This window comes from Symphalangus syndactylus, chromosome 9, assembly GCF_028878055.3.
Source record: "Symphalangus syndactylus isolate Jambi chromosome 9, NHGRI_mSymSyn1-v2.1_pri, whole genome shotgun sequence".
NCBI lineage: Eukaryota > Metazoa > Chordata > Mammalia > Primates > Hylobatidae > Symphalangus > Symphalangus syndactylus.
In genome coordinates, this window is record NC_072431.2 from 64,093,565 (window position 1) to 64,118,824 (window position 25,260).

The 25,260-nt window shown below is 48.6% G+C and overlaps 2 protein-coding genes across 16 annotated transcripts in view; one reads left to right on the forward strand and one right to left on the reverse strand.

Moving 5' to 3' along the window:
• LOC129490683 (putative STAG3-like protein 4) overlaps positions 1-25,260 on the forward strand; it is a 104,270-nt gene that overhangs the window by 12,358 nt on the left and 66,652 nt on the right. The window lies entirely within an intron of this gene.
• The window catches only part of LOC129489781 (huntingtin-interacting protein 1-like), an 87,733-nt gene that overhangs the window by 5,094 nt on the left and 57,379 nt on the right, over positions 1-25,260 (reverse strand). For 12 of the 15 annotated variants that reach the window (XM_063646343.1, XM_063646341.1, XM_055292883.2 and 9 more), the window contains 18 exons: positions 25,059-25,131; positions 23,470-23,653; positions 22,220-22,308; positions 21,707-21,823; positions 18,954-19,055; positions 18,261-18,404; positions 17,668-17,803; positions 16,731-16,817; positions 16,429-16,536; positions 15,785-15,921; positions 11,254-11,364; positions 10,138-10,196; positions 9,305-9,398; positions 7,466-7,566; positions 7,069-7,174; positions 5,336-5,459; positions 4,408-4,469; positions 943-1,051 (listed from right to left, as the gene is read on the reverse strand). In XM_063646343.1, coding sequence (XP_063502413.1) covers positions 943-1,051; positions 4,408-4,469; positions 5,336-5,459; positions 7,069-7,174; positions 7,466-7,566; positions 9,305-9,398; positions 10,138-10,196; positions 11,254-11,364; positions 15,785-15,921; positions 16,429-16,536; positions 16,731-16,817; positions 17,668-17,803; positions 18,261-18,404; positions 18,954-19,055; positions 21,707-21,823; positions 22,220-22,308; positions 23,470-23,653; positions 25,059-25,131 — 1,943 coding nt within the window. The remainder of the gene's footprint in view (positions 1-942; positions 1,052-4,407; positions 4,470-5,335; positions 5,460-7,068; positions 7,175-7,465; positions 7,567-9,304; positions 9,399-10,137; positions 10,197-11,253; positions 11,365-15,784; positions 15,922-16,428; positions 16,537-16,730; positions 16,818-17,667; positions 17,804-18,260; positions 18,405-18,953; positions 19,056-21,706; positions 21,824-22,219; positions 22,309-23,469; positions 23,654-25,058; positions 25,132-25,260) is intronic. The other 3 variants (XM_063646348.1, XM_063646347.1, XM_063646349.1) reach the window with 2 other exon arrangements.

A 25,260-nucleotide genomic window follows, 5' to 3' on the forward strand; every position in this document is an offset into this window, starting at 1 on the left:
GGATCTGTCTATGGTTGGTGCCCAGAGTCAGTCAAGTCCAGTAAGAGTGAACAGTCTTGGCTGTGATCAAGTTGACTGCTTTCGACATGCAGACAACAACATATAGACTCGAGGTGATGGATGGCAAGTCTCTGGGCTGGCAGGCTGAATGTGACTCCATGCCACTCCATTTCTCCGCACCTGATCCCTTCTTTTTTTTTTTTTTTTTTTTTGACACAGAGTCTCGCTCTGTTGCCCAGGCTGGAGTGCAGTGGCGCAATCTCGGCTCACTGCAAACTCCGCCTCCCGGGTTCACGCCATTCTCCTGCCTCAGCCTCCCGAGTAGCTGCGACTACAGGTACCCACCACCACACCAGGCTAATTTTTTGTATTTTTAGTAGAGACGGGGTTTCACCATGTTAGCCAGGATGGTCTCAATCTCCTGACCTCGTGATCTGCCCACCTCGGCCTCCCAAAGTGCTGGGATTATAGGCGTGAGCCACCGTGCCCAGCCTACCACCTGATCCCTTCTATTTTTTGGCAATTGTTGCCCTTCACTGGCTCTAGATAGTCAGAACCTTGTAATTCACTTGTCCCTGTCTGCCAGATCTCGACTGACCACTATTTATTCATTTTTCAGCTCTCTGCTGGCCAGAAACTAAATTCCCAGGGAGTTGGCAAAGCTTGCTGGGCCTGGGAAGGAATGGCAGTGAGTGAGTTATGATCAATGTTTAGGTCTTAAAAGGTGACAACAAAAGCTTTCAATTCACCGTAATTTCACCCAAAGTTAGGCTTAAAGGTTATTTACAACGGAAGAGAAAACGGATTCCATGAGGAGAGAAGAGAAGGAAGAAGCCGCCGATCTGGTGGATTCCTTGTTCTGTTCCATTCTAGGGGAAGGCCCTGGCCACACAGCTTCCCCTCGCTGCTGTGGGTTAGTGCCCATCCTTGGAGTCAGCTTACCTTCTTCCCAGCCCTCAGCAACACCAGCAAGCTCGTAGTGCTTTTTCCGAAGCTCTCCCAGTTTTTGACGCTCCTTCTGCAATTCATTTGCTAGCTCTAGCACCCTAACCTGTAAGGGAAAGTAAGTGAGATTTTCTCTTGATCAGCTCTCTGAGATTTAATTTTTATTTATTTTTTTTTTATAGAAATGGGGTCTTGCTCTGCTGCCCAGGCTGGTAGTGAACTCCTGGCCTCAAGAGATCCTCCTGTCTTGGCCTCCCAAAGTGCTGAGATTACAGGCATGAAACACCATGCCCAGCCTACATCTGTCTTATTTTGATTACTCCCTTTCTGCTGCATTGTGAATTCTTCTTCTTCCATATTATTCACCCTGTTTCCATACTTTATCCGGCCCTCAATTTCAATTCTCTTCTTTTCTCTAATTTTTCCATTCTCCCATGCATTTCTCTATCCCAGTAGCTCTTATGCTTTACTCACTGTGATCTTCTACTGGAAGTGAATGATGCTTTACAAATGCCTAAATGGTAGGTGGGTTTCTCTTCTGTTCCTCTGATAAATCACTATCTTAAAACAACTCTAATATTTAGCCTAACTGTATGGTGAGTACCAATCTAGTTGTAACCCTTCTTCAATCCCAGTTCCCTGGAAACCCAGGTAGGAACCAAATATGATGGTTCTGATATCTTTCAGGTATTTGTGCAACTTAGGCTTATTACTGCTACAGGAAAAAGCATGGAAAATCTTACTATAAAGGAAAGGGTGATCTTGTCTAGCTCTACTTCTCATTAATGTAATTTATTTTATTTCCTAATTCAAGGAATATTTGCTGGCCAGGCATAGTGGCTTATGCCTGTAATCCCAGCACTTTGGGAGGCCAACGTGGGTGGATCACCTGGGGTCAGGAGTTTGAGACTAGCCTGACTAACATGATGAAACCCCGTCTCTACTAAAAATATACAAAATTAGCCAGGTGTGGTGGTGCATGCCTATAATCCCACCTACTTGGGAAGCTGAGGCAGAAGAATTGCTTGAAACCAGGAGGCAGAGGTTGCAATGAGCTGAGATTGTGCCATTGCACTCCAGCCTGGGCAACAACAGCCAAACAAAAAAAAAAAAAAAAAAAAAAAAGGAATATTTGCTGAACACTGATCATGTACCCCAGGCTGTTATAGGTGCTGCAGACATAGTGGTAAACAGACAAAGTCCCTGCTTACCCTGTAGAGGGAAGAGACAAACAAATGAAGAAGAAAGATCACATTGTAAAGAAATGACACAGGGAGATAGGATAAAGCCTACAAATAGTCAGCCAAGTCTATTCTCAGAAAGTCATTTTTCAGCTTACATGGCCTTAAGAGCTCAGCTGTCTGGAAACCTGGAGAAGAATATTCCAGGCAGAAGAAACAGCCAGAGCAAAGGCTCTGGGTGGATTGCCTGAGGTCAGGAGTTTGAGACTAGCCTGGCCAACATGGTGAAACCCTGTCTCTACTAAAAATACAAAAATTAGCCAGGCATGATGGTGCATGTCTGTAATTCCAGCTACTTCAGAGGCTGAGGTGGGAGAATCGCTTGAATCTGGAAGGCAGAGGTTGCAGTGAACCAAGATTGTGCCATTGTACTCACTCCAGCCTAGGCAACAGAGCAAGACTCGGTCTCACAAAAAAAAAAAAAAAAAAAAAAAGAAGGAAAAATTAGCTGGGCATGGTGGTGGGCACCGGTAGTCCCAGCTACTCAGGAGGCTGAGGTGGGAGGATCCACCTGAGCCCAGGAGTTTGAGGCTGCAGTGAGCTGTGATTGCACCACTGCACTCCAGCCTGGGGAACAGAGCAAGGCCCTGACTCAAAAAAATAAAAAAAATGCGGAGTGACACATCTTGGAGTACTTTAACGATTCCAATTTGAAATTCATCCCAAGACTGATGACCAGTTATTCTAGAAAAATTATGTCAATTTTTTTTTAAAGGATCTCGCTCATACCTATTTTACATGGTATGACTTTATAGAACAACAGAGAGAAATAATAGCATTGCCTTTGATGAGTTAAAAGGATTTTCTCTTTTAAAACTAAAAGTCATATGCAAATAATTCATACTAGAAGTCTAAAACAGTGTTTATAGTAAGACTATTAAGTTTGTGGCCGGGCGCGGTGGCTCACGCTTGTAATCCCAGCACTTTGGGAGGCCGAGGCGGGCGGATCACAAGGTCAGGAGATCGAGACCACGGTGAAACCCCGTCTCTACTAAAAATACAAAAAATTAGCCGGGCGTGGTGGCGGGCGCCTGTAGTCCCAGCTACTCGGAGAGGCTGAGGCAGGAGAATGGCGTGAACCCGGGAGGCGGAGCTTGCAGTGAGCCGAGATCGCGCCACTGCACTCCAGCCTGGGTGACAGAGCGAGACTCCGTCTCAAAAAAAAAAAAAAAAAAAAAAAAAAAAAGTTTGTGGATACTAAGAGATCCTGGATAACATTTAGAGGAACGTTAGTCCAAGATTAGTGGGCAAGAGTTAAGAGTCTAATCTTGGCTGGGCATGGCGGCTCATGCCTGTAATCCCAACCCTTGGGGAGGCTGAGGCAGGAGGGTTGTGTGAGGCTAGGAGTTGAGACCAGCCTGGGCAACATAGTGAGACCCCGTCTCTATCTTATTTTAAAAAAAAAAGGGCTGGTGGCTCATGCCTGTAATCCCAGCACTTTAGAAGGCCCAGGTGGGCAGATCACAAGGTCAGGAGTTTGAGACCAGCCTGGCCAGCATGGTGAAACCTTATCTCTATTAAAAATAAAAAATTAAGGCCGGGCGCAGTGGCTCATGCTTGTAATCCCAGCACTTTGGGAGGCCGAGGTGGGCACATCACGAGATCAGGAGATCGAGACCATCCTGGCTAACATGGTGAAACCCCGTCTCTACTAAAAATACAAAAAATTAGCCGGGCGTGGTGGCGGGCGCCTGTAGTCCCAGCTACTTGGAGAGGCTGAGGCAGGAGAATGGCATCAACCCGGGAGGAGGAGCTTGCAGTGAGCTGAGATCACACCACTGCCCTCTAGCCTGGGTGACAGAGCAAGACTCTGTCTCAAAAAAAAAAAAAAAAAAAAAAAAAAAATTAGCTGGGTGTGGTGACGCACGTCTGTAATCCCAGCTACTTGGGAGGTTGAAGTAGAAGAATTGCTTGAACCTGGGAGGTGGAGAGTGCGGTGAGCCGAGATCACGCCACTGCACTCCAGCCTGGGCAACAGGACGAGACTCCATCTCAAAAAAGAAAAAAAACAAAAGAAGACAAACAGAAAAAAAACAAGGATTCTGATCTTCACTAATCACCTTCTCTACCTCCACTGTTTCTTCCAGCAAGATTTACATTCAGTCTTGGGTTAGTAGGTGCACCTGTGTTCATTTCCCTCTGGCTTTTCTCCGTGGGAATAATATTTAGAGTCCATGTCTAGGCAATAGAGGCTATCTAGACTTACAGATGGAGCTCTCACCTGGGAATCCATCTCTTGGCGTTTGATCTGTGTCAGCGTCATGCTTGAGAAGTCCATGTTGTCTGCAAGGATGGAAACAAGAAGGTCTTATCAAATTCTACCCTGGCTGACTGGCACCTGAGAGGCAGCCTATGCCAGTGCTCTGTGGAAACGCCTGGCTTGCCATTTGTCAACACTGCATGAAAGTAACTGAGGGGGCCGGACATGGCAGCTCACTCCTGTAATCCTAGCTCTTTGGGAGGCTGAGGTGGGTGGATCACGAGGTCAGGAGTTTGAGACCAGCCTGTCCAACATGGTGAAACCCCGTCTTTACTAAAAATACAAAAATTAGCCAGGTGCGGTGGTAGGCACCTGTAATTCCAGCTACTTGGGAGGCTGAGGCAGGAGAATCACTTGAACCCTGGAGGCGGAGGTTGTAGTGAGCCAAGATTGAGCCATTGCACTCCAGCCTGGGTGACAAGAGCAAGACTCTGTCTCAAAAAAAAAAAAAAAAAGTCAGGGTGCGGTGGCTCACACCTATAATCCCAGCAAACTTTGGGAGGCCAAGCAGGGCGGATCACCTGAGGTGAGGAGCTCGAGACCAGCTTGGCCAACACGGTAAAACCCCGTCTCTACTAAAAATACAAAAATTAGCCAGGTGCGGTGGCGGGCGCCTGTAATCCCAGCTACTCGGGAAGCTGAGGCAGGAGAATCGTATGAACCAGGGAGGTGGAGGTTGCAGTGAGCAGAGATCGTACCACTGCACTCCAGCCTGGGCGACAGAGTGAGACCCTGTCTCAAAAACAGAAATAAAGAAAAAATAAAATAAAAAGATGAAAAATATGAAAGAATTTAGACACAGTCCTGTGGGATTTGGTTGGGCACAGGGAAGGATGCAGAGAAGAGCTCAACAGGGTGGATAAGAAAAGGGTCCCTTTGGAAAGGCTACCTGTCTCTTCAATCTGTGATTTGCCAGAAATGGTTGAGGCCACGACGCCGGCAGTGGCCTGGTTCACTCCCCGAGAGGCCTGCTGCAGCTGGGCTAGGTTGGGGCTGTCCTTATCAGCTTTCACCTACCAGGACAAAGCAAATTTAGGTTCACACAACACCTGGAGCAATGAGGCCTGAATCAGATAATTGCTCTGATGGTTCTTAGCAAAGATATGTGGGCCAAACGGCAATCACCAATCAGCTTCTCAAAATCTGCTGCCTGTAGTCAGCTCCTGAAATATCTATCATATAAAAAATTATTCCTGGCTTTTTTGCTTGGTAGCTTCCAAACTCTAAGCATTATCACTTATTTGGACAATGTGCCCAGTTGTGGAAACCAATTTGGGATGACCAGAAAATAAGGACAAATAAAGAACACTCTGGGATACTGTGAAACTTTTAAAAGGATTTGGGGCACCAGCTTTACATGAGAATTAGTTGGGGGCATTGATGATATTGATTCAAAAAATAATTTTTTTTTTTTTTAGACAGAGTTTGCTCTTGTTGCTCAGGCTGGAGTGCAATGGCATGATCTTAGCTCAATGCAACCTCCGCCTCCCAGGTTCAAGCGATTCTCCTGCCTCAGCCTCCCAAGTAGCTGGGATTATAAGTGCCCGCCACCACACCCGGCTAATTTTTTGTATTTTTAGTAGAAACTGGATTTCACCATGTTGGCCAGGCTGGTCTTGAACTCCCGACCTCAGGCCTCCTAAAAGTGCTGGGATTACAGGAGTGAGCCATCGTGCCTGGCCTGATTCAAATTTGAACACTAATAAAGAGGGGTTGTAGAATCTCAGAGCCAAGCCAGGTAACCTGTTTATGATGCCAACCTATTCCTTATTCGAGTGTTTCTTGAATGCCAGGACTGCTAATTGGAAGTTGGCATTGCTGGGACTCTCTAACGCCACTTGTAACAGATATGAGGAAAGCCACGAGGGACATGTGTGATGCACCTGGGTACAGACTGGGTACAGACGTTCCTCGCTGTCACATGAAAGGCCTCTAAGGCCAGGTGTGGTGGCTCACACCTGTAATCCCAGCACTTTGGGAGGCTGAGGCAGGTGGATCACGAGGTCAGGAGATCGAGGCCATCCTGGCTAACACGGTGAAACCCCGTCTCCACTAAAAATACAAAAAATTAGCCGGGTGTGGTGGCACGTGCCTGTAGTCCTAGCTACTTGGGAGGCTGAGGCAGGAGAATCGCTTGAACCTGGGAGGCAGAGGTTGCAGTGAGCTGAGATCACGCCACTGCACTCCAGCCTGGGTGACAGAGCAAGGCTCTGTCTCAAAAAAAAAAAAAAGCCTCTGTAAGAGGATGGTATGGGATCCTTAAGAGGCTGAATTTTTATTTGGAATCGAATCCACCTGGGCCCTGCATAAATCATCTGTTCTCAGGGCCAGTTCCATCCCATCATTCAAGTACTATCAAACCTAGTCAAGTACTCTCTAACTCCTTGCCAAGTACCATCTAACCTAACCAAGTACCACCTAACCTAGCCAAGTACTCTCTAACCCCTTAGTACCCTTTAACCTAGCTAAGTACCGTCTAACCTAGCCAAGTGCCATCTAACCTAGCCAAGTACTCTCTAACTCACCCAAGTAATGGCTAACGCAGCCAAGTACTCTTTAACCTAGCCTAGTACTCTCTAACCAGGCCTTCCAGGGTCCTAGGAGGTCCAGCACAGGTCCTACCTTGGATGCAGCCACAAGCTGGGCTGTGCTAGCAGCAATTTCATGAGAACACACCATTAGCTCCTCAAATTTCCCTCTGCCTTGTACCACCAGATCAGCTGCATCCCTGATGGAAAACGACAAGAGGGACTAAGTTATGGGCAAATGAGCTGCAACTCCTCCACAATCCCACCTCCAGACCACCCCATCCCCCTTGGCTAAACAGGGAGGGGAGGCTGCCTGCCCTGTGTCCCCTGGGAGAGCCAGGCTCCCTTGTAAACTCAGTCCTATTGACTTCCTGATCAATAGTTTATTTCTAAGGGACAGATTTTTTTTTTTTTCCCTCCTTAGCTATTGTTTGGAGTGGATCAATGGAAGAGGGGTCATGGGAGGAGCCTTGGTACCAATGGATACTTACACCATGACAGTGGCTCCCCAGCCCACAGCCTTGGAGGCTGAGATGAGTCCTTCTGTCCATCGAGAGTTCTTGGCATAAAACTCTTTAGGGGATGCTGTACTCTAGGGAAATAAAAAATAGTAATAGCCACCTTTTATTGAGCATGTACTATATGGCAAGTGCTTTTATACATATATTATCCCAAATCATCCTCATAGTAACTCTGAGACATAAGCATTAGTATTCCCATTTTACAAAAAAGAAGAAGATTCAGAGACCAAAATGGCTTTTCTGGCTGGGTGCAGTGGTGCTCGCCTGTAATCCCAGCACTTTGGGAGGCTGAGGCAGGTGGATCACTTGAGGTCAGGAGTTCAAGACCAGCTTGGGCAACATGGTGAAACCCTGTCTCTATTAAAAATACAAAAATTGGCTGGGTATGGTGGTGGGTGCCTGTGATCCCAGCTACTCAGGAGGCTGAGGCAGGACAATCACTTGAACCTAGGAGGCAGAGGTTGCAGTGAGCTGAGATCGCGTCACTGCACTCTAGCCTGAGCAACACGGCGAGATTCTGTCTCAAACAAAACAAAACAAAACCCTGGCTCACACCTGTAATCCCAGCACTTTGCGAGGCCAAAGTGGGCAGATCACGAGGTCAAGAGATTGAGACCATCCTGTCTAACATGGTGAAACTCGGTTTCTACTAAAAATACAAAAATTAGCTGGGTGTGGTGGTGTGCGCCTGTAGTCCCAGCTACTCGGGAGGCTGAGGCAGGAGAATCACTTGAACCCAGGAGGCAGAGGTTGCAGTGAGCCGAGATTGCACCACTGCATTCTAGTCTGGCGACAGAGCGAGACTCAGTCTCAAAAGCAAACAAACAAACAAACAAAAAACCCAAAACAACAAAACAACAAACAAAAAGACTTTTCCCAAGGTCATGCAGGAAATAAATGGAAGTAAATCTTGGGCTTTTCTGACTCCAAAGCCTGTAGCATTTCTACCATACCATGACATTTCTGTATTGTATATGTAAGAATAAATATTCTCATATGAATAAGTTATGATCTGAAAAGAGTCTAGCCACTCTGCAATTTGCCAAAAAAAAAGGAGACTACACAGTGAATACATTAAAAAAATATATTTCTACTTGGATTTGAAAAATGTTTTTATGCTTTGGAAGTGTCTGATGGTCTGAGAATCTGCAGATAATCCTTTCCAGTCCATCTTTCTATTTTAGAAACAGAAAACATCAGCTCTCAGGAAGATAAAAGGCACCAGCAAAGCAGGCCTGGCTGCTTGCTTTATGGCACTGCTCTCAGGCTCATTAACCCCTCCCTGGACTTACGCCTCCCAAGCTGCGGCAGCATACGGGGAAATGAGAAAAAAACAACATGACGATAATCCCAGCAAAGGTATGAGACCACGAAGTGATGCGTTGATAAGAGGCTGACAGCAGAGTCTATTTGTAAGGGCAAGTTGACTCTGCTGTTGGAAACGGACAAGGCCGAGCTCCCCGTGAAAAGCCAGTCTCAAGCTGGCATTCAGGACCTGCTTCGTTTGCAAAAGTCCTCATGTCTCCCTCAGAGTACCCAGGTTTGCAGTGTAAGCGGGGCTCCCACAGCAAGTTCCAACAATGTCTGCCTGTGCGAAGGGAGCTGGAGTTGGGACACACGCCTGGCCACCCTCTGGGGAGGTCCTAGAGCTCTGACTTCTCCCCAGGGCCTCTGCTGATGTCTACAGGAGTGGCAGCTCTGTGCTCAGGTGGACACACAGAGCAAGATGGCAGCATCACAGAGTCCGGTGGAGCGGGAGTCTGTCACCAATGCCTCCTCTTCCTACCGAGGGCCCACACCCACGCTCACCCTGCCGCTCTCCACAATCTCTCTCTGGAGGTCCTTAGAGGCCACGATGAGCACCTGAATAGCTTGCATGAGGCTGGTACAGCAACCAAGGATCCTGCCAAACAAACAAACAAACAAACAAGTCGGGGATACACTGAGACCAAGATCCAAGATCAATGAACACAACGGTTTTCTTCCCCACTCCTAGCCAAAGGCAAGCTTGGAATGGGGAAGGGAGGTAAGAAGCGTGCTGAGATTGCTGGAACATTCTGCGGGGAGGCACCGAAGGAAAGGCTGGGGAGTGAGAGAGATCTAATTGTGGGTCTCCATCGTAAGGAATAGTGAAGTTGTGATTCCTAGGGCTTCTTTTCTTCTTTTTTGAGACAGTCTTGCTCTGCTGCCCAGGCTAGAATGCAGATGCACAATCTTGGCTCACTGCAACCTCCACCTCCCGGGTTCAAGTGATTCTCCTGCCTCAGCCTCCCAAGTAGCTGGGACTACATGCATGCACCACCACACCTGGCTAATTTTTGTATTTTTAGTAAAGACGATTTTTCACCACATTGGGCAGGCTGGTCTCGAACTCCCGACCTCAGGTGATCCTCCCTCAGCCTCCCAAAGTGCTGGGATTACAGGTGTGAGCCACCGCGCCAGCCCGGGGTTTCTTTTCTTATATAGTGAAACAGCAATATTGCTGTCATCATTAATACTGTCATTGATGATTACATCAACTCAGCCCTTCCCTGTGGCTGCTACTGCTCTCCTCTAATTCCCTAATAAGTATGCAAAGTATAGCCCAATGTCAGGAAGACGGATCCTGCTCCCCTAGGTCCCACCGTGCCGCTCAGACTGACCTTTCATTCACCTCCAATTTGACTCCTGTGTCTCCTGCTCGGGATTTGCTGAGCATCTCCTGTGAAAAAGAAGCATGGTTTCTAAATGTGCCTTGAATATTAAGGATCCACTAATGTCCTACTATACTTTCAGTCCAACATCATGTGGTAGCTGGGAAACCTGAATCTGGAAGTCCCCAAGTCCCTGCCCACATCCTTGAGAGAGTCAGAAAAAGAATCCAGACTCTAATCTATTCAGGGGGAGTGCACTGCAGTGGGCTGGCTCTGTGATCCGTGTCTTTTTGTTTTGTTTTGTTTTGAGATGGAGTCTCACTCTGTCACCCAGGCTGGAGTGAGTGGTGCGATCTCGGCTCACTGCAACCTCCGCTCCCTGGGTTCAAGCGATTCTCCTGCCTCAGCCTCCCGAGTGGCTGGGATTACAGGCACGCGCCACCATGCCCAGCTAATTTTTGTATGTTTAGTACAGACCGGGTTTCACCATGTTGTCCTCCTGACCTCATGATCTGCCTGCCTCAGCCCCCCAAAGTGCTGGGAATACAGGCGTGAGCCACCACGCCCGGCCAGAACCCAGGTTGTTCTGACACCAAAGTATCTGATTCTTGAGGAAACTGATTACCTTCTCTCATGAGAACCTTCTCATTTTCTATCACTCAGAAAAACTAGCGAGTTCAGATTTTGGTCTCTCTCTCTCTCTTTTTTTTTTTTTTACAATTTAAAAACATTTTTACAGAGTCTCACTCTCTCACCCAGGCTAGAGTGCAGTGGTGCAATCGTGGCTCACTGTAGCCTCCAATTCCTGGGCTCAAGTGATCCTCCTGCAGCCTCTGGAGTAGCTGGGACTGTAAGCATGCAACACCATGCCCAGCTAATTATTTTATTTTTTGTAGAGATGGGGTCTTGCTATGATGTCCAGGCTGGTCTCAAACTCCTGGACTCAAGTGATCCTCCCAAGGTGCTGGGGTTACAGGCATGAGCCACTGTGCCTGGCAAATTCTGGTTTCTGTCTTAGGGGGTCGCCATGGCCTTAATGAACGACTGTGACATGTCTAATGAGCAGTGTTGCAGAAAGGCAGCTGCAAAGGCATCGTTTCAGGAGATCCTGCAGGAACCTCCTACCTCTATTCTGGCCGTGGCAGTTTCAATAGCAGCTGAAGTGGCCGCCATCTCCTTGTCCACCAGGTCCCCCAGCTCCTCCTGCTTGATGTCCAGGCCCCTGGGCAGGAGCTCCTGTGAACACATCACAAAGGCTGAACTGACCCTGGGGCCTCCTCTCTCTTCTCCTCTGCCATCTGTAACCCTTACAAGATGGCAGAGGCAGGAGGCCACCCAGCAAACACATTCTGCAAGCCACGGGGCTTGTGGGGGGGTCTTTCGTAGACCCCATCTTGTCCTCTCTGTGACACGAACTCTGGAACCTCATGCTCCTCCTCACTCAGGATCCACCTCCTTCCAGAATGCCATCGCTGCCTCCCCCTGCAAGGCCATTCCGCCACCACTAAGACCCCAGTCCCTTAGTTGTGCAGTGTCAATTGTACTAGCTACACAGGAGGTATTTTTTACAATTTTTTCTTTTTCTTTCTTTCTTTCTGTTTTTTTTCTTTTTTTTTTTTTCAAGACAGAATCTCAATCTGTTGCCCAGGCTGGATGGAGTACAGTGGCACAATCTCGGCTCACTGCAGCCTCTGCCTCCCGGGCTCAAGGGATTATCCTGCCTCAGCCTCCCAAGTAGCTGGGATTGCAGGTTTGTGCCACCATGCCCGGCCAATTTTCATATTTTTAGTAGAGATAGGTTTCACTATTTTGCCCAGGCTGGTCTCGAACTCCTGACCTCAGGTAATCCTCCTGCCTCGGCCTCCCAAAGTGCTGGGATTACAGGTGTAAGCCACCATGCCTGGACCTAATTTTTGATTTTTTTGAGACAGAGTCTTGCTCTGTCACCAAAGATGGAGTGCAGTGGCATGATCATAGCTCACTGCAGCCTCGACCTTCCAGGCTCAAGCAATCCTCCCACCTCTACCACCAGAGTAGCTGGGAGTACAGGGGTGCACCACCAAGCCCGGCTAATTGTTTTTTTTTTTTAATAGAGACGGGGTCTCACTATGTTGCCCAGGCTGGTCTTGAATTCCTGGGCTCAAGTGATCCTCCCGTCTTCGCCTCCCAATGTGCTGGGACTGAGTTACTACACCTGGCCTACAACTTTTTCAAATACAGATGGTATCTTCCACTTTGACCCTGACTTAACTTCGCTTCCACAGCGATCATATGAGGCAGGTATTATTCCTACTATGCAGATAGGAAGCTGGGGATAAAAGGTAGAATGTTTTGACCACAATTATGCTAACAAATGGCAGGGCAGGGATTTGAACTAAGGTCTGACAAACAGCAAAGCCTATGATTTTTAAAACATGATGTATTATACATACTATGGTATAAAATATATATGAATGGTTCGAAGGATAAGAATAAAGATGCATGTTATCCACCACCCAACTTAAAACTCAAGGAATGCCATAAGAAACATCAATACCTTTGGGATCCTATTTGTACTTGTATGTGCCCTAATTCTACCTCCCTTCCTCCCTGCCTTCTATCCCAAGAGACACAGAATTCAAGAGAGTGGTTGTCGTGTCTTATTTTATTTTTATTTTTTTAAGACAAAAAATAAAAGCCTGTTGCCCAGGCTGGAGTGCAGTGGTGCGATCATAGCTCACTGCAGCTTCCCACTCCTGGGCTCAAGTGATCCTCCTGCCTCAGCCTCCTGAGTAGCTGGGACAACAGGCACACACCACTAGGCTCTGCTAACTTTTAAACTTTTTTGTAGAGTCAGAGTCTTGCTTTGTAGCCCAGGCTGTATCAAACTCCTGGCCTCAAGTGATCCTCCCACTCCAGCCTCCCAAAGTTCTGGGATTTTCAGACATGTGCCACTATGCCTGGCCTGTCTTATTATTACTATTTTTTAACTCCATATAGATGCATCCCTAAACAATATATTGTTAAGTTTGAATGTTTGAGTCTTTTTATATAAAAGGAATCCTGCTGTATATATTTTTCCATGACTTGATTTTTCACTCAACATTCTATGTGTGAGATTCATCCTAATACCTAGTAATTCTGATTCTACGTATATACTCTAGAGAAACTGACATGTGTGCATGTATGATCATAGGGGCAAATTAATAACAACCCAAACTGGAAATAACCCAAATGTCCATCACCAAGAGAACAGACAGATGAATTAAACGATATTCACACGATAGATAATGAGAGAGTAGTGAAAATGAATGTATCTTCTTAGATTAATTTCACAGAATGTGGAGTGAAAAAGTGAGTTGTAGAAGAATATATACAGTAGGATTCCATTTACCTGTAGTCTATATCATGTGAAACTAACTCTATTATTTAGGGAGGCAAAGATGAAGATGATAATTTTTTTTTTTTTTTTTGAGGCAGTGTCTCACTCTGTCACCCAGGCTGGAGTGCAATGGTGCAATCTTGGCTCACAGCAGCCTCCGCCTCCTGGGCTCAACGGATTATCCTGCCTCAGCCTCTCAAGTAGCTGGGATTATAGGTGTGCTCTGGGATTACAAAATTAGCCACCACACCTGACTAATTTTGTATTTTTAATAGAGATGGAGTTTCATTATGTTGACCAGGCTGGTCTCGAACTCCTGGCCTCAGGTGATCCGCCCACCTCAGCCTCCCAAAGTGCTGGGATCACAGGCATGAGCCACCACAACTGGCCCTGATCTTTTTATTTTTTCTTTTTAGAGACAGGGTCTTACTCTGTCACCCAGGCTGGAGTACAGTGGTGCGATCACGGTTCACCGCGATCTTGAGCTCCTAGGCTTAGGTGATCCTCCTGCCTCAGCCCCCTGAGTAGCTGGGACCACAAATGCTCACCATCACACCTGGCCAATTTTTAAATTTGTTGTAGAGAGAGGGCGCCACTAAGTTGCCCAGGCTGGTCTCAAATTCCTGGCCTCAATTGATCCATCCACCTTGGCTGGACGTGGTCTTTTTATTATCTTCTTCTGGAACTCCAATTAGACATTCTATCCTCATGGCTTTTATTTTTTATTTGTTTATTTTTTGAGTGGAGTTTCGCTCTTGTTACCCAGGCTGGAGTGCAAAGGCACGATCTCAGCTCACTGCAACCTCAGCTTCCCAGGTTCAAGTGATTCTCCTGCCTCAGCCTCCTAAGTAGCTGGGATTACAGGCACCCACCATCATGCCTGGCTAATTTTTTGTATTTTTAGTAGAAACGGGGTTTCACCATGTTGGCCAGGCTGGTCTCAAACTGCTGACCTCAGGTGATCCACCTGTCTCAGCCTCCCAAAATGCTGGGATTACAGGCGTTGAGCCACCACGCCTGGCCCTATCCTCATGTCTTAACCAATACATTCCAATTCATAACACTGGGGAAAAAAATGGAAAAAAATTGTACTTCATAGAAATGGTTTTCTTATTTTTCTTTCCCATAGAGTCCATGTCTTCTCTGTCCCTATGTACATTTAACCCAATTTCTGGTATACAAGACATATTTATTTATTTATAGCAGAGGCAGGGTCTCACTCTGTTGCCCAGGCTGGAGTGCAGTGGCACAATCATAGCTCACTGTGGCCTCCAACTCCTGGGCTCAAGCGATCCTCCTGCCTCAGCCTCCCGAGTAGCTGGGAGTACAGGTGCGTGACATCATGCCTGTCTAATTTTTAAAAAATTTTTATTTGGTAGAGACAAGGTCTCACTATGTTGCCTAGGCTGATATTGAACTCCTGGCCTCAAGTGATCCTCCTGCCTTGGCCTCCCAAAGTGCAGGGATTACAGGTGTGAGCCACTGTGCTCGGCCACTACATCTTTAGTAAATGAATGAATACAGTGTTATTTCCATTTTGGGTATTACCTGTCCATCTAGATAAAAATCCTCGGAGACAGGGGAGCTGCCTATACTTCTTTGATATTGCCTAGTGTAATGATGACAACATAGTAGATTCTCAGCTAACAGCCAGTGAATTAAATATAGCTGGAAAGTCCTTCAGGAGGTTTTCCCTTTTTTTAAATTTTTTTTTATTTTTAAAGAGACAGGGTCTCATTTTGTTGCCCAGGCCTGTCTCAAACTTCTGGGATCAAGTGATCCTATTTTTTTTTTTTTTTTGAGACAGATCTCGCTCTTATGCCCAGGCTGGAGTGCAATGGCGTGATCTCGGCTCACTGCAACCTCCGCCTCCTGGGTTCAAGCAATTCTCCTGCCTCGGCCTCCCAGTACCTGGAATTATAGGCATACACTACCATGCTGGGCTGATTTTTGTATTTTTAGTAGAGACAGGGTTTCACCCTGTTGGCCAGGCTGGTCTCTAACTCTTGACCTCCAGTGATCTGCCCACCTCAGCCTCCCAAAGTGCTGGCATTACAGGCATGAGCCATCGCGTCTAGCCTCAAGTGATCCTCCTGACTCGGCCTCCCAAAGTGCTGGGATTACAGGCATACATCACTGCACCCGGCCAGATTTTCCAATTTTAACAATTTGTTTCTAGAATCAAGTTGTAAGTGCAGAAAGAACTAGCTCAGAGCATCACCGATTCCTTGGGCGCTCACCAGCATGCACACCCAGAAGAATAACAACGCTCCTCAACCATACTACTACAAGTACCTCGCCGATGGCCTTGATCTTGCTCAGGCAGTTCCTCATGGCTGTGCTGTCGGCATTCTCAAGGCTTCCCTCTTCCTCCAGGGAGGCCAGGTAGGCGAGGGTTTCCCTGCCATACTGCTTACAGGCCTCGGTCAGTGCTGGAGAAACAAGGCAATAGACACTTTTTTTTTTTTTGAGACGGAGTCTCGCTCTTGTTGCCCAGGCTGGAGTGTAGTGGCGCCATCTCGGCTCACTGCAAACTCCGCCTCCTGAGTTCAAGCAATTCTCCTGGGATTACAGGTGCGCCACCATGCCCGGCTAATTTTTGTATTTTTAGTAGAGACGGGGTTTCGCCATGTTGGCCAGGCTGGTCTCGAACTCCTGACCTCAGGTGATCTGCCTGCCTCATCCTCCCAAAGTGTTACGGCGATTACAGGCATGAACCATTGCATCCGGCCCATCATTTTTGTATCTTTAGTAGAGATGGCGTTTTGTCATATTGGCCAGGCTGTTCTTGAACTCCTGACCTCAAAGTGATCTGCCCGCCTCAGCCTCCCAAAGTGCTGGGGTTACAGGCATGAGCCACTGCGCCCAGCCCAACAGAGACTTTTAAAGGCCCCCTGCTCCCCTGGTCCATGAACAGCCCCTCATGTCCTGGTACTCACAGTCGGCAGGCTCCGGTGGGGCTCTGAGGCAGGTGGTGGCACCATGAGCAATGGCATCGCTGGTCAAGTGGGCCAGCAGGGTTATGGAATGGAGAAGTCCACTGACGTCTGCCAGGATTGGAAAGGGAAGTTTCTCAGGTCTGGTTGATGGTGTCACTTTCATACCCTCTCCTCCCCTGTTTTATGCGTTACCTACACGCCTTTCTTGATGCAGAGAGAGCTCTCACTATCCCCGCATTCAGGTGCTTCTGAACCCTGTCCCGCCGTCACTAATGACAGAGACTATCCTTGGCCATTCTTACCTTCTGGGCAGGCCAGATACTGGCTCCAGCTTTTCTCCAGTTGCTCGATGCAGCTGGAAATGGATGTGACCGTGGAGAGGAGGTGATCTGTGAGAGGGAATATGGGGCAAGGTCAGAGCAAGTTCTCATAGCTGGCTTCATCCTTGTTCATTAAGCACTGAATGGAGGAGCTTACCTAGTGGGTAAGCTTCCTGCCTAGACGTGAAGTTCATGAGTAATCACCTCTTGATTCAGACCATAGTTTTTTCCTTAGAGAAACACAGAATTGTCTGCTCCTGGTGGATGTTTTATCAGCGTGACCCACTGTCTAAAGCAGTGGCTATCACACCTGGGGGCTTTAGAAAATACTACTGCTGGGCCTGGCGTGGTGTCTCATGCCTGCAATTCCAGCACTTTGAGAGGCCAAGGTGGGAGTTCAGAAGTTCGGGACCATCCTGGGCAATATAGTGAGACCTCGTCTCTACCAAAAATTAAAAAATTAGCCAAGGCCAGGCATGGGGGCTCATGCCTGTAATTCCAGCACTTTGGGAGGCCAAGGTGGGTGGATAGCCTGAGCCCAGCTCTTCAAGACCAGTCTGAGCAACCAAAACCAAAAATTAGCTGGGCGTGGTGTTGCACGCCTGTAGTCCCAGCTACTTGGGAGACTGAGTGGGGAGGATTGCATGAGCCCAGGAAGGGGAGGTTGCAGTGAGCCACGGCAGTGCACTCCAGCCTGGGCAACAGAGTAAGACCCTATCTCAAAAAGGGGGAAAAAAATACTAGTGTACAGGCCCTAATGCACAGAGTTTCCAAATGTAACTGATCTGGGCACCCCTAAGGTAAAGCTGACATGCCGCTGGGCTGAGAGCACCTGAGCTAAGTATCACAAGATTCAACATCAACAGAGTCTCAGGCTGTAAGGACCTGGCCCCTGCCAGCTGGGCAATTGCAAGCGTACCTGCAGACCCAGCGCAGCTGATGAGAGGAGGTTCTTCAAGCTGGTTCAGGGCGTCTTGTATCACCTGCTCCGCAGCCTTCCTGGACCCCACCAGAAGCATTTTTCGTTGGTCTTTGGCAAGCTGGCACATAGATTCCTAAAAACGGTCCAGGGAGGTGAGAGTCTGCCCTAGACTCCATAATGAACCTGAGCAGCATGACCTGGCTGGGGCTGTTAGCATCTTAACTCAAGTCATGGCCAATGAGGTCCAAGCCAGTGAGCTTGAGACAGAGAAAGGTGCTTTAACTGTGTGCACAGGGTGTGCGGCTGCCCACAGAGGCTGTGCGGATGGATCACTGCTCCCACTTCTCATGGCTGGGAGGAGATGCCAAACTTCTCTTCTCATACAAAAAAGACCGCAGTTTGCTTTCCCTCATGGGCTCTGCAGGCAATGCAGGGCCTGCTGGCATTACACCTATAGAGTGTCTGCACAATCAGGCCAAGGCCCCAAACCCCTTCTCAGCAGCCCCGGGGTCCTCCCGGCCTCCAAGCATGCACAGAGGCCCTCAGTGGGAATTCACAGGTGCTCGCTCGTGTCCGTGTCCGTGACTTGCCTCTGTGCTGGCCAGTTTGAGCTGAGTGTCCTGCAGTTCTTTCCGAAGAGCAGATAATTCCTCCTCCCTATGAGCTGCGCCACTCACCAGCCTGTCCCGCTCCTTCTCTAGCTCAGTGAACTGGGCTGCCCAGTTTGCTTCTGACTGCAAAGGTGACCACAAGGAAAGTGGGAGACGCTGGTTGAGTTAAATAGTCCTTACTTCCCAGAGGTCCAACCCACCACCGGGTTGCAAGGACTGGGAAGGTGATGGCTCTTTAACCTTCCACTCTGATTCCCTCCCGAGGACGCACTGATTGCAGCTGGGGCTGACTTGGCCAGGCCAAGGATGGTGGATGACAGCAACGCCAAAGCCAGGGGTGGGGCAAGAAAGGAGGCCAGGCATGAAGGCTCATGTCTGTAATCCCAGCACTTTAGGAGGCTGAGGTGGGAGGATCACTTGAGCCCTGGAGCTCGAGTCCAGCCTGGGCAACATAGTGAAACCCCATCTCTACCAAAGAAAATACAAAAATTAGTCAGGTGTAGTGGTGTGTGCCTGTAGTCCCAATTACTTGGGGGGCTAAGTGGGGAGGATCACCTGAGCCCAGGGAGGTGGAGGCTGCAGTGAGCTGCGATCGTACCACTGCATTCCAGCCTGGGTGACAGAAGAAGACCCTACCTCAAAAAACAAAAAAAAAAGAAAGGAGCTATTTACTTGGGCAGAAGTTTCCAGGCTGCCTTGGAGAACCTGGAGCTCCCGTTGGCTTGTGGCGAGTTCTTGCTTCAAGCTCTCTAGAACTTCCAGCTGCTCTTGAGTCTGAAAGAGAAGAAAAACAGAGGGACTCTGATCTGGGTGGTAGTGGCAAAGAATATAAAAATGTAAAAATGTCCCAAGTGATCAACAAGAGATCTGTAAACTCTACTGTATGTAAGTTACACCCCCCAAAAAAGTGCAGGGTATGGGAGGAGGAGGCGAGACCCCAGAGTATACTGAAAATGTGGATGTCAAGGAAGGTATTTTTATTATTTATTTATTTATTTTTGAGATGGAGTCTCGCTGTTGTTGCCCAGGCTGGAGTGCAGTGGTGCAGTCTCGGCTCACTGCAACCTCTGCCTCCCAGGTTCAAGAGATTCTTGTGCCTCAGCCTCCCAAGCAGCTGGGACTATGGGCACGCGCCACCATGCCTGGCTAATTTTTATATTTTTAGTAGAGACGGGGTTTAACCACATTGGCTAGGCTGGTCTCGAACTCCTGACCTCAGGCAATCCTCCGGCCTTGGCCTCCCAAGGTGCTTGGATTACAAGTGTGAGCCGCTGCACCTGGCCTCCAGGAAGGAATTTTAGAAAAATTTCCCAAATGTCATGCTTGAGTCCGTAATACTAAAGGCAAACTGGGTCTTAAATTCAGGCATCCCAACAGCTGGTATATTGCTGAACTACAGCACCTTGCCATCCCCAAATGACTCTTTCTTTTATTTCTTGATGGTGTTTGTCAAAGAGTGGGTTGTGACTCCTTAGTAAAAATTCACAGCTAACATTTAAGAACATGGATTAAATAGAACAGAAAATAGCCAAACGAATTCACATAGTAAGGATGAGTATTGCTTGGTGAAACTTACTTGTATTTCCATGAGACAGATGTAGTTTTTTATGTGGGGTCACAGAAAACTGTGAAAGCCACTCCTCTAAATCTATGACATTTGGTTTGATCTGTCCGATATCTGTAACTCCACCTCTAAGCCTCTGATCTGCCTGTTGGTCCTGCCCCAACACAATGGTGCTCTCTGTCTCTTTTTTTTTTTGAGATGGAGTCTTGCTCTGTTGCCCAGGCTGGAGCGCAGTGGTGTGATCTCAGCTCACTGCAACCTCTGCCTCCTGGATTCAAGTGATTCTCCTGCCTCAGACTCCCAAGTAGCTGAGACTACGGGCATGCACCACCATGCCTGGCTGATTTTTTTGTATTTTTAGTAGAGATGGGGTTTCACCATGTTGGTCAGGCTGGTCTTGAACTCCTGACCTGAGGTGATCTGCCCACCTCAGCCTCCCAAAGTGTTGGGATTACAGGTGTGAGCCATTGTGTCTGCCTCTTTTTTTTTTTTTTTTTTTAATAGAGACAGGTCTCGCTCTGTCACCCAGGCTGGGGTGCAGAGGGGCGATCATAGCTCACTGCAGCCTCGATCTCAAACTGGGCTCAAGCAATTTTCCCACCTCAGCTTCCTAAGTAGCCAGGATTGCAGGCATAGATGCTGCTACACCTGGATAATTTTTACATTTTTTTTTGTCTTGCTCTGTTGCCCAGGCTGAAGTGCAGTGGCACGATCACAGCTCACTGCAGTGTGAAACTCCTGGGCTCAAGCAATCCTCCTGCATTAGCATCCCAAGTAGTTGGGCCTACAAGCATGCATTACCATGCCCAGCTAATTTCTTAAATTTTTTTTTTTTTTAGATGAAGTCTTACTCTGTCACCAGGCTGGAGTGCAGTGGCGTGATCTCTGCTCACTGCAACCTCTGCCTCCCGGGTTCAAGCGATTCTCCTGCTTCAGCCTCCCAAGTAGCTGGGACTACAGGCACCCGCTACCACGCCTGGCTAATTTTTTGTATTTTTAGTAGAGATGGAGTTTCACCATGTTGGCCAGGATAGTCTCGATCTCTTGACCGTGATCTGCCTGCCTCAGCCTCCCAAAGTGCTAGGATTACAGGTGTGAGCCACTGTGCCTGGCCAATGTCTTAATTTTTTGTAGACACAAGGTCTCACTTTGTTGCCCAGGCTGGCCTGGAACTCCTGGCCTCAAGCCATCCTCCCGCACACTGGGATTCCAGGTGGGAACCACTGTGCCCAGCCTGTTCTCAAGTTTTTATAAATAATGCTCACCCCGCCAGGCGCAGTGGCTCACACCTGTAATCCCAGCACTTTGGGAGGCCGAGGTGGATGGATCACAATGTCAGGCGTTCGAGACCAGCCTGGCCAATATGGTGAAACCCCGTCTCTACTAAAAATACGAAAATTAGCCAAGCGTGGTGGTGGGTGCCTGTAGTCCCAGCTACTCAGGAGGCTGAGGCAGGAGAATCGCTTGAACCCAAGAGGTGGAAGTGGCAGTGAGCTGAGATCACGCCATTGCACTCCAGCCTGGGCAACAGAGTGAGACCCCGTTTCAAAAAAAAAAAAAAAAAAAAAAGCTCATCCCTCTCTCTCTGCTACCCATGTGTTTTCCTTTCCTCAAACTCTCCTCCAGCCTCATCCTTGGAAAGCCTTTGCTGATTAACCCCAGGCAACTTGAGTCCTTCTATTACTTCGTGTATGCACTGGGGATGGTGTCTTGCTGTTCTGTGTGGCCACCATGGTGTGCTCCCTGCTGTGTGATGCCAACCGACCCACAGAACTGCCCGTGGAGCAGAAGGCCACAAAGCCCCTGCCACCAGCTCAACAGCCCCCTCCCTCATTTCCCGAGTGCTCCTCCTCCCATTCACCTTCCGCTGGCCCTGGTCACTGATGCGCTCCAACGAATCCTCCAGCTCTTTTTTCTCTCGTTCCAAATCTACCTGGGCTTGTCTGGCCACGGACACCTGTTTGGTCACCTCTGCATTCTGCAAAAGAAGAACAGTGTCTTGAACCAGGAGATCCCAGGCTTAGAGGACGTCCTCCTTCTAGGACAGTCACACTCAGGCTGTGCACGCCCTGGAGTCAGACACGGGAATCACTTTCCTACCCAGAGCCGGAACAGAGCTATCACCTTCAGATGCTTGACGCTCAAGTATTTACAAAACAATAAAGAAGGTGGGTGACCTACATGGGATTGGCACGCAGGACAGAGCCCAAGACACAGAAGCAAGGAAGCCTGAAAAGGTGTGGTTCCCGAGATGACGGCGATGCCTTAGAGATCAATGTAGGGGTTGCTGGCCGCGGGGAAGCCACAGGCCTGAGCCACTCTCTCCCCGGAGGGGCGGGGCCTGCAGGATGGTGATGGGGGCTGAGGGTCCTACCTTCCGCAGCAGGTCAGCGTGGTTCTGAACCAGCTCGCTGTACTTCCCCTTTAGCTTGCTATATCGCTGTTCATTGGCTTGAGCTTTCCCTGTATTGCCAAGGACCAAGGTGAGGAGTCTACCCTAGCAGGGACCCTTGCCCTCCTTGCAATGAGCCAGGGTCCCTAGAAGATCCTCCTTGTTTTGTTTTGAGACAGTCTTGCTCTGTCACCCAGGCTGGGGTGCAGTGGCACAATCACTGCTCACTGCAGCCTCGACCTCCTTGGGCTCAAGCCATCCTCCCACCCCATTCTCCTGAGTAGCTGGGCTCATGGGCATATGCCACCACACCTGGCTAATTTTTGTAGAGATGGGGGTCTCACTATGTTGCCCAGGCTAGTTTCAAACTCCTGGGCTCAGGCGATTCTCCCACCTCAGTAGGATTATAGGCATGAGCCACTGTGCCCGGCCAAAGATCCTCCTTTGATTTAGGAATGCATATATGCTTTTCTCCCTTGAAAGTCCTACTTACAGAAACTTCTCCAGGAAGTCATCTTTAAAAAGAATTCAACTAGTTAAAAATCAAGCCGGGGCCAAGCGAGGTGGCTTATGCCTATAATCCCAGCACTTTGGGAGGCCAAGGTGGGTGGATCACCTGAGGTCAGGAGTTCGAGACCAGCCTGACCAACATGGTGAAACCTCATCTCTACTAAAAATACAAAGATCAGCTGGACATGGTGGTGTGTGCCTGTAATCCCAGCTACTCGGGAGGCTGAGGCAGGACAATCGCTTACACCTCGGAGGTGGAGGTTGCAGTGAGCCCAGATCACACCACTGCATTCCAGCCTGGGTGACAGAGTGAGACTCCACCTCAAAAAAATAAAACAAAACAAAAAAATAATCAAGCCAGGGATTCATGTCTCTTCAGCACTTACGTACATGGCATTTATTCTATGGGGGCTTTCAGCTTTTTAAAAAATTTAATTGAAATTTTTTAGAGACAAGGCTCTCTGTTACAGAGGCCGGAGTGTGGTGGTGCAATCAGCTCACTGCAGCCTTTAATTCCTGGGCTGAAGTGATCCTCCTGTCTCAGCCTCAAGAGTAGCTGGGACTACAGGCACGTGCAACCCTAACCCTAACCCTAACCCTAACCCTAACCCTAACCCTAACCCTAACCCTAACCCAGCCTCTGTGCCGCATCCTGAGTCCAGCTGGGCTCTGCTGCCCGTGCCTGCCCCCGGGGCCCGCCCCCGCCCCCACCGACTGCTCACTTTCTATCTCAGACAGGCTCCGCTGAGCCTTCTCGGTGTCCTCCCGCTGCCTCCTGAGCTCGTCCAGTTCTGCCCGCAGGAACTCACAGTCGTCGGCCGCCTGCTGCCGCAGATGCTGCTGCTCAGCCAGCTCTGCTTCCAGCTCGCTGACGCGGCCCTTCAGCTGCAGCACAACCCGCTGGCTCTGTGGGGGACTCGGGTCATGAGGCCAACCGCCCGCTGCCACGGGTCACAGGCATGGGCCGGAGAAGCGGGTCCTACCATGCTTCCAAGTAAATACCCGATTCCCCTAAGTCAACTCTCCACGTCCCAGGAGGGTTGGAGCATCTGGTCATTAGGAGCCCCTCAATCAACAGCAATAACAGGGGATGATGGCCGGGGAATTGTGGTCTTTAGAGTGGCTGGGGGTAGCAGCAGCTGTCTCTGTGGGTAAAGTCACCTGACCAGCCACTGTGAGGGGCGGTTGTTAATACAGCACCAACATTGCTCACAGCTGTCTCTTCTTTTTTTTTTTTTTTTGGCGGTTGGGGAAGAGGGGAAAGGGTATCACTATCACCCAGACTGGAGTGCAGTGAGGTGATCATGGCTCACTGCAGCCTCAACCTCCTGGGCTCAAGAGATCCTCTAGCTTCAGCCTCCCAAGTAGCTGGCATTACAGGTATGCACCACCATGCCCAGCTAATTTTTAAAAAGTATTTTGTAGAGATGGGGCCTTGCTATGTTGCCCAAGCTAGTCTTGAACTGCTGGTCTCAAGTGATCCTTCTGCCTGAGCCTTCCAAAGTGCTGGGGTTACAGGCGTGAGCCACTGTGCCCGGCAAACCAATCTCTCCTTATCGCCATGTGAGAAGGTCTGGTCTTGTTTTCCACAGCTTCTCAGCCTCGTGGGGACCAAGGTCATCTCTGGGTATCAATCACATGGATACTGTGCCTGGCCTAAATGCTGTCCTCATGGCATGTAAAATGGAAATGCATTATGACAGAGAACACAAGAAGACCTGGTTCTTTTGGATTTAGCATTTCTACCAATTTTTATTTGGTTTTAGAGACACAGGTCTCGCTATGTTGCCCAGCCTGGATTCAAAACTCCTGGGCATCAGTGATCCTCCTACCTCAGCCTCCTGAGTAGCTGGGATCACAGGTGTGCACCGCCATGCCTGGCTTGTTTCTACTAATTAACCTACCCTGAGGATGTGGTCCAAATCTGTCTATGTGATGCAATTTTTTTTTTTTTGAGACAGAGTCTTGTTCTGTTGCCCAGGCTGGAGTGCAGTGGCACGATCTCAGTTCACTGCAACCTCTGCCTCCCAAGTTCAAGCAATTCTCATGCCTCAGCTTCCCGAGTAGCTGGGATTACAGGTGCCTGCCAACACACCCGGCTAATTATTGCATTTTTATTGAAGACAGGGTTTCACCCTGTTGCCCAGGCTGGTCTCAAACTCCCAACCTCAGGTAATCCTCCTGCCTTGGCCTCCCAAAGTGCTGGGATTACAGGTGTGAGCCACTGTGCCTGGCCAGTGTGATGCAAATTTAACATTCAAATCTACCGTGTTTTGGTGAAGCGCAAAGGCAGAGCAGATCCAAGGCATACCTCAGTCTTCATGTTTTCTAGCTGTGCCTTCAGTCCACTGATCTCTCTGTATAGTCGCTCAATTAAGTGGTCCCTGGAAAGAGAAGGGGAATGAGTTTGCTTCCATAGTGCTTCTATCCCTCTCTTTTTAATTGTCAGCTCGGGAAGAAATTAAAAGCTGGTATTAATTTGGGGACAATTCTTTGAAATGCCATAAATTATG